The sequence below is a fragment of the Nanorana parkeri genome, unplaced genomic scaffold (assembly GCF_000935625.1).
Source record: "Nanorana parkeri isolate BGI_ZX_2015 unplaced genomic scaffold, ASM93562v1 scaffold331, whole genome shotgun sequence".
In the NCBI taxonomy this organism is placed as follows: Eukaryota; Metazoa; Chordata; class Amphibia; order Anura; family Dicroglossidae; genus Nanorana; species Nanorana parkeri.
In genome coordinates this window covers 40,959-49,688 of record NW_017306599.1, presented here as the reverse complement: position 1 = coordinate 49,688, position 8,730 = coordinate 40,959, and the positions used below count along the sequence as shown (strand labels likewise).

Below are 8,730 nucleotides of genomic sequence, written 5' to 3'. Positions count from 1 at the left end.
AATCCTTTGGGAGGAGGAGGGGCCAGTGTCTTGTGTTTTTCATTATGTAAATTAAATGAAAGCAAAATTCCAACAGATGGGGTATAAAGGGCATCAAGTCCAGGGTTAGCATAGTGAGAACTGCCTGCAAATGTCATGTGACGTGTAAGATGTCACCATTGTATGTTCTAAAAGTTCTTTGTCACATTCCCCTGGACTTGTGTAATGTTGGAGATGTTTTGCAGCTCATCTAAAACACTTCAATGGTTCCGATGAGTGTCGGGAACATACCCCATCATTTATATCCACACAGGTAGCACAGACACCTTTTATTCAATCATCATGGAATGTGTCAAGCTGGATGCTGATTGTCCAAGAACATGATGAAAGTTGTAAAACCACCTGTTCTAATGATGTAATCCATCAATATGGTTTCAGAAATGTTCACATCTCCCGTCGTGACAATCAACATCTGCCTTAACACATTCCATGGTGATTGGATTAATGTGACAGAGTTATCTGTGTGAATATTTTTTCCCCCCAGTACTCGCCAGTGTCGTGTGCCCTGATTATCAGGAAGCTGGGCGGCGGATTATGACTGATTGCCTGGGTAGCCAGTGTTGTATTGAAAGAATACCAGCTTCTCTTCCTGAGGCTTTCTGACCAATCAGGAAGCCGGGCGGCGGGGTCATAAGGTGCTGCCCGGCTTTCTGATTGGTCGTGACGCAAGCTACCTAGCTAATCAGGAAGCTGGACGGCACGTCATGACCCACCTCCCGGCTTCCTGATTGGTTAGGGAGCTGGCTTCACTTGTTGCTAGGCAGCCTGGCTTCCTGACCAATCAAAGTATCAGGATCGGTGCATCCCTAATGCTGGGGTTTGTTCCTGACACTCATTAGACCTGAGGAAGCTACTTAGATGAGTAGTGAAGCGTGTTCAACATTACCAAACAAGTCTGGTTGTATGTGACTGCTTTACCATATCCAAACACAGGGTCACATCACCAAGCACAGCAGTGTGTCTGTAGAGGTTCTCTTCTTTTCAGATCTCGGTATAGCTACTAGTAGTAGTTGGTCACATTTAACTCGATTTGTTCTGAAGATGTTACTCTTGCTCGTAGCTTCCTAACTTCTGAGTGTCGGGAACATACACCAGCATTTATATCCATTCCACCATTTATATACACAGAGAACTCAGTCCCATTAGTCCAATCACCATGGAATGTGTCAGGGCAGATGTTGCTTGTCCAAGAACAGGATGGCAGTTGTGAACGTTTCTGAAAACGCACTCTAGGATTATGTAAATAAAACAGAGCAGTTCTGCAACTTTCGCACCTCCCATCCTGTTCTTGGACAATCACCATCTGCCTTGACAACATGATTGGTCAATGATGATTGGATGAAGGTGTTGGTGCTACCTGTGAGGATATAAATAATGGGGTATGTTCCTGACACTCATTAGAACTGCAGAAGTTGTGTGATGGGAGGTGAAATGAGATACCTTATCAAAGTAGCTTCCAAAAATCAGATGAGTGTTGGGAACATACTCTAGTATTTATGTCTACATCATGATAACTCAACTGTCTTAATCCCTTTAATCAGTTGATTGTCCAAGAACAAAGCGGGACATGTGACATTTTGTAAAACCAAGAGACATACCAGGAAGTGACAGGGAATCCCTTCTGAGACTGTTGTTACCCGGACAGGTGTCCCTATTAAAGATTTCTTGTCACCTCCTGTTCTGTGACAACTGTAAAATCTTGTTTTTTGTTTCTGGAAGTATGCAGTCAACAATAAAACCCGAGTAGGGGTGTAACATTTTCCTATTCTATCAAACCTTTTTTTTTTTTTAAGGTTTTGCTACTTTAGATACTTTAGATAGATACTTTTTAAGTAGCACATTTAAAACTTGAATTTGTTTACAAAATGTGTCCCTGACTTTCAGATAACATGGCTATTGATTTAAATTGTCTGAAAGAAGACCTGTTGATGTTTCTCATAACTGATTCTCTATTGCACAATTCTACAATAGTTATTTGTATTTATTCTTGGGCAGCAGTTATCTTTTCATTCTCTTTTAAGTTCATGTAACCTGTGTATGTGTACATTTTCTGGACCGCCCGATATATCTAGGGAGAGGATGATGATTGGTTCATTTAATGATGGTCTATAGATCGGCCAGGGCTCATGAATTTACTGCCATGCTTTCTGTAGGACAAAAATACATTTATTTATTTTTCTTCCTCAGGGAGATGTTTTCGTCATCACAGAAGTACCAGTTATTGGTATACCACGCAGATTCTCTATTTCATGACAAGGAGTATCGCAATGCTGTCAGTAAATACACCATGGCTCTACAGCAGAAAAAAGCCTTAACCAAGACTTCAAAAGTCAGGCCACCCACGGGAACCGCTGGTGCCACGCCACAAAACCAGGTACAGCAGCTGCTTTCTTTAAAAAAACAAACGTACTCATTTACTCACAGCAGAACTGGCATAGAGTGTTTCATGTTTAAAGCATGCTTGTGAATAACAGGTTCACTTTAAAGGCTGGTCCTCCAACAGAACGTATTCACCTTTCCTTTGCCCTACTACTGTTCCATTCAGTCATTGGGAGCAAAAAAATAATAATTCTTGTTACTTCTGACTACACCCCATAATGAAGCAGTAGCACCAGGAGGCATCTCATTAGGGGGGGCGGCAGGTGTGTGTGGGGAAGGGGTGGCAGCACGGCTGACTACGGTAGCAGCTTACCACCTGGCTGACAGCTTGGCCGGCCGCCACCTCCTGCCCAGCTGACACCTTGGCTTAAATCACCGCACCCCCCTTTTCCTGGCCGGCTCAGACTGTGACTAAGGTAAGGAGCAGCATGAGACTCAACATGTCAACTTTAGAGCACACGTACAGTATATATTTGCAGGGAAAATATAGATAAACCTGCATTTTAGAAATATCTATAAAGCCTTTGCTATTACATAATTACATTACATTAATCATCTTGATTTACTTTTTTGTGTTTAGAGTCTTCCATCAGAAATTGAAGTAAAATATAAAATGGCTGAGTGTTACACAATGCTTAAGCAGGATAAAGATGCTGTTGCTATATTGGATGGAATTCCTTCCCGACAAAGAACCCCAAAGGTAAAAAAAAGTTTTTTAAATCATTGATGCCTAATTTTTTTTCCCCCTTGCGTATTACACTGCTTTTCTTCTGTTATCCACAGATTAACATGATGTTGGCTAACTTGTACAAGAAGGCTGGCCAGGAACGCTCGGCAGTGACCAGCTACAAAGAGGTGTTGAGGCAGTGTCCGCTTGCACTTGATGCAATACTAGGTACTGTCTTGCCCACACTTTGCAATATAAAATACATTTAGGGATTGTGATTTATATAAATTTGAAAGGAAAGCTGTGATAAATACGCCATGAACTTGTATCTTTTTTTTTTTTTTGGGTGTTTGTAGTTGAATGGCGCTCCCAGTACAAATGGGAAAATTCATTGACCCTAAATGCAGGAATTAAATCATACAGATGCAATCAAGTACCCGATCCTATTAACACTCACATTTGTGTAACACTCAGCTGTAGATCCTCAAATCATCTCTGAATTGGTGCTGACACTGTCCTTCCTTCTGGAGAGTGGCTACATTTGTTCCCCATGGTCCCTGTGTGTGTGTTGTAAAGTAGCTGCTCCAAGCTCACTCCAGTGATGGACTACAATCCATTTATAGCCACGGTAACGTATTAGAACAGAAAAAAGCTACATCGTTACATAGTATTTTAGGTTGAAAAAAGACACAGGTCCATCAAGTTCAACCTCTGTGTGTGTGTGTGTGTGTGTGTGTGTGTGTGTGTGTGTGTGTGTGTGTGTGTGTTTGGATAAGTTGCATAAAAATTTCAGCATTACAGAACAAGTCCAGCTGAATATAGCTATTACTGACGACACAAAAAGACAGGACACTAAACCATATGAAAAACAGATGGTCGTCTAGGCATTAGAGTTTGAGGATGACAAGTGGTCCCTCTGAGTCCTCGCACCAGGTCAGAAATAAAAAATCCATGGAAAGGGATAGGAGAGACGCAGAGAGATAAGTGAGTGACCAAGGACCGTGCCGAGGAAAAAAGAGCCAAGAGATGGAGAAAGGCAAAAGTAAAAGGAGAGAAGAAGAATCGGAGAAAAGTAGGGTCTCCCCATCTCCATAGCGAAAAGCACAGAGGCGATGTGTTGTCAAAGAAACTAGCTCAAACTGGCTGAATTCAAGGTTGGAAGGGCATAGGAGAGCCAGGGATCCCAAATTTTAAGGAATTTGGTGTGAGAATCGCAGAGCACGCTCCTCATTTTTCATCAGCATCGTGTTCATACAGTGTCAGTGTGTGAAAAAGGGACCCTGGTACTCTTCCATGCCTTGGCAATTGTCTGTTTTGCAGCTAGGAAAAGGTTACGTGGGAGGGTGAGAGTACAGGGATCTTTTATGGTTTAGGAGGGCTTCCCGTGGGCCTTTATGAACTATATATAACATTGAATAAAGATTGAATGAGACCAAACACTTTGGACCAAATTGATGTCAATTTTGGACACGTCCACCAGACATGGAAGACATCCCCTGTTTGGCCGCAACCCCCTGAAGCATTTATCACTATATGTCTGGGTCACTTTCGCTATTCATGAGGGTGCCCAGTACCACCACATTAGGACTTTATAGGTGGACTCTAGTATACAGTTGTGTGAAAAAGTGTTGGCCCCTTCCTGATTTTTCATTGTTTTGCACGTTTGTCACACTTTAATGTTTCAGATCATCAAACAAATTTAATTATTAGTCAAAGATAACACAAGTAAACACAACATGCAGTTTTTAAAGGAAGGTTGTTATCAAGGGAAAACAAGATTCCAAACCCACATGGCTCTGTGTGAAAAAGTGTTTGCCCCCCTGTTAAAACATAACTTAACTCTGGTTTATCACACCCGAGTTCAATTTCTCTAGCCACACCCGGGCCTGATTACTCCCACACCTGTTCGCAATCAAGAAATCACTTAAATAAGACTTGACTGACAAAGTAAAGTAGACCAAAAGATCCTCAAAAGCTACACATCATGCCGAGATCCAAAGAAATCCAGGAACAAATGAGAAAGAAAGTAATTGAGATCCATCAGTCTGGCAAAGGTTATAAAGCCATTTCTAAAGCTTTGGGACTCCAGCCAACCACAGTGAGAGCCATTATCCACAAATGTCGAAAACATGGAACAGTGGTGAACCTTCCCAGGAGTGGGCAGCCAACCAAAATTACCCCAAGAGCACAGCGACGACTCAGCCAAGAGGTCACAAGAGACCCCACAACAACATCCAAAGAACTGCAGGCCTCACTTACCTCAGTTCAGGTCAGTGTTCATGACTCCACCATAAGAAAGAGACTGGGCCTGCATGGCAGAGTTCCAAGACGAAAACAGCTGCTGAGCAAAAAGAACATAAAAACTCGTCTTCGTTATGCCAGAAAACATCTTGATGATCCCCAAGACTTTTGGGAAAATACTCTGTGGACTGACGGGACACACACCTTCCAAAAAGTTCAACTTTTGTCTCATTACATCTGGCGTAAGAGTAACACTGCATTTCGGAAAAACCAACAGTAAAATATGGTGGCGGTAGTGTGATGGTCTGGGGCTGTTTTGCTGCTTCAGGAGCTGGAAGACTTGCTGTGATAAATAGAACCATGAATTTTGCTGTCGATAATGTGCGGCCATCTGTTCGTGACCTCAAGCTGAAGCGAACTTGGGTTCTGCAGCAAGACAATGATCCAAAACACACCAGCAAGTCCACCTCTGAATGGCTGAAGAAAAACAAAATGAAGACTTTGGAGTGGCCTAGTCAAAGTCCTGACCTGAATCCTACTGAGATGCTGTGGCATGTGGGTTTGGATTTTGTTTTCCCTTAATAATAAAAACCTTCCTTTTAAAAACTGCATGTTGTGTTTACTTGTGTTTTATCTTTGACTAATATTTAAATTTTTTTGATCTGAAACATTAAAGTGTGACAAACGTGCAAAATAATGAAAAATCAGGAAGGGGGCCAAAACTTTTTCACACAACTGTAGATGTATTAAAAGAGCATTTTGCTATATGGGCACAAATCCTACCCCAGGGATACGGACAGGGTAGACCAGTCTTTACTCTAGTTACCTACAAAGGACAGGCAGAGGCGGCTCTAGACTTTGTGAGGCCTTAGGCAAAACCCAAACATGAGGCCCCCACTTACACCCATAATGGGGAAAAAAATAGGACGCAGAGTGCAGGGGTATGACGTACAGGAGTGGGACGCAGAGTACAGGGGTGGGGGCACAGAGTGCAGAGACTTAGTGGATATAGATCGTCTGATGTTCTGGTGCTATGTCCTCTACCTCTCGTGGGGTGGGGAAGCAGCGGTCTCCTGTTCCTGTAAAGTCTCCAGTCCAGCATGGTGGCCCATTCTTTTTCCTGTTCCCAGGACTCTGTCCCCTGCTCTGAGCCAGCCAATAGTGGTTGTGCATTCAGACACAGGCGAGTTAGGCGGCTGCGAGGCCCCCGTGAGGGCAAGGCCTTAGGCGACCTAATTAGAGAGTCGCCTCTGAGGACAGGGATGAAGAAGGGTTACAGTTTAGAGTAAGAGTACAAGAGAGAGATGAGAATAGTAGAACCCGGGGAATGTAGGCAAACTTGTTTAAATGCCGTCTTAACATAAGGGAACTCAGAACCTCTCATGTGAAGTGATCTAGTGTCTGAGTTGTAGGTACCAAAAAATTCCAATGTGGGAATAACGGAACATTCCCATCCGAAAGACTGTGACTGAGCTTCATCCGGGAAAATATAGGATTATGTGTGAAAAAGGGAAAGATTGGCAAGAGGGAGGTGGGAAAAAATAACGTGGAAACTAGCTTCAGAGGAGCAGACAGAGTCCCAAACGTTTTAGGCTTTGACACATCAGGGAGCTCAGTGTTGCTGGTCAGGCTGAGAGTGGGAGCCACAGTAGAGAAGTGATCGGGATCTTGTCGCAATTGGGCAACTCCAGGAAGACCCAGAAAGGGTTATCATGCATGAAGTGAAGCAAGAAAAGTTGGGCTATCTGGGCTGAGCAGTAATATCCTTCAAGGTGCGATACTCCTAAGCCCCCCTGCAGTCTGAGTATATAGTGTCAGGTGAGGGATGCATAACTTTTATTCATCCATATGTAGGCTAAGACCTGATTTTTTTTTGGAGTACTCTCAGGAAAAACTGAGAAACCTTCACAGGCAGGGTGCAGAAGTAATAGAGGAGGTTTCAAAGGAATGGCATTTTAATTTACACGGATTCCAATCGAGGATATAGATTGCAAGTCCCAGGAGCGAAGGACTGAGAATAGATTATGTAATAAGGGAAAGTAATTCGTAGGCAAGAGGGTGTCAGCTGGATAACTAAGTAAGGTAAAGAAGTCAAAGTTCAATGAAAAGTAAAATTAGAAGGGGACCTTCATGGCTACACATTTATCATGGTTGATCGTAAGATATGGGTAAAATGGTCTAGGACGTGTTGCAAGTTCGGTACAGAGATGTGGGGATTGGTGAGGGTCAAGAGCGCGTCGTCCGTGAATAAGATACATTTATACTGATGACCCACATTCGAACGTTTGTTTTATTTCTTAAGACTTTGTTGGCCTTGAGGATAAGGACTTTTTGGGTTTAGGTTGTAGAGGTTCTCTGAAGACTGTGGAAATTGCTTCTAAGTCGTGCACCCCTTCCAGTGTATAAATCTTTGGTCATTTGTTCAGACCTTTATTGATGCTGTGACCACGTTTAACTAATAGACTTCTGATATAGCTCTCTTATGGGCTTTTGAGGTGAATAAAAGTTTGGATACAGAGTAAATGTTATCCAAGAAAAATCTCTTCAGTTCCCTTTTGTCATCTTTTTACTATGGGATCCTGAAGGAGGCTTTTACTGAACCTCAGACCCTAAGGCCTCATGCACACAAAACGCAAGAGCAAAATTGTATATTGTGTATATGCATGCACTGTATGCAATCCCAGAATGCTTTTTTCTTAATGGAAATGTTTATCTACCGGACGCGCGTATACGCGTATATTGCGCAGAAATGCGGAGCCTGGACGCATCTCGGGTCCATCTTTTTTTTTTTTTGCGCATCTTTATGCGCAGCTATGTATATAGAGCCATTTATTTGCATATGGAAAAATATGCTGCGGTCATCTATACGCAGCGTATTGTACGGCAGTTTGAATGAGGCCTTACCCTTATGGCATAGGGTGTTTTGGGTAATGGAGACAAGGGTATGGTCAGAGAGCCTTTAAGCTAGCCATTTTCTTGTATTTTGTTTCTCACTAGGGCTGCAACTAATGATTATTTTCATAATCTATTGGTTGGCCGATTTTTTTTCAATTAATTGGATAAAAATAATTCAATACCATGCTTAATTTAAAATAAAATACACAAATGCAGTGTTACAAACAAAGTTTACTTCAGAATAAAACTGCATGCACATTTTGCAATCGCACTGCACTAGAACGTACTTCATAGCTGTACCATGCATTACAGTGCGGGCCATCACACTGTGGGTGGGAGGCGCGTGTGGGGTGCCATTCAAACGAATGGCACTGCAACGTATTTTCCACAGCAAAATTTGTCAGGCAGAAACCGAAAATGTCATTTTTTTTCCCACTTCTTCTCTTCTCCTTTTTTTTTTTTTTTTTTTTTTTTTTTTTTTTTTTTTTTTTTTTTTTTTTTTTCTTTTT

The 8,730-nt window shown here is 42.3% G+C and overlaps 1 protein-coding gene across 1 annotated transcript in view; it reads left to right on the top strand.

The window, feature by feature from the left end:
• ANAPC7 (anaphase promoting complex subunit 7) overlaps window positions 1-8,730 on the top strand; it is a 40,169-nt gene that overhangs the window by 396 nt on the left and 31,043 nt on the right. Inside the window, exons 2-4 of the mRNA XM_018558308.1 lie at window positions 2,227-2,413; window positions 2,999-3,118; window positions 3,202-3,313. Coding sequence (XP_018413810.1) covers window positions 2,227-2,413; window positions 2,999-3,118; window positions 3,202-3,313 — 419 coding nt within the window. The remainder of the gene's footprint in view (window positions 1-2,226; window positions 2,414-2,998; window positions 3,119-3,201; window positions 3,314-8,730) is intronic.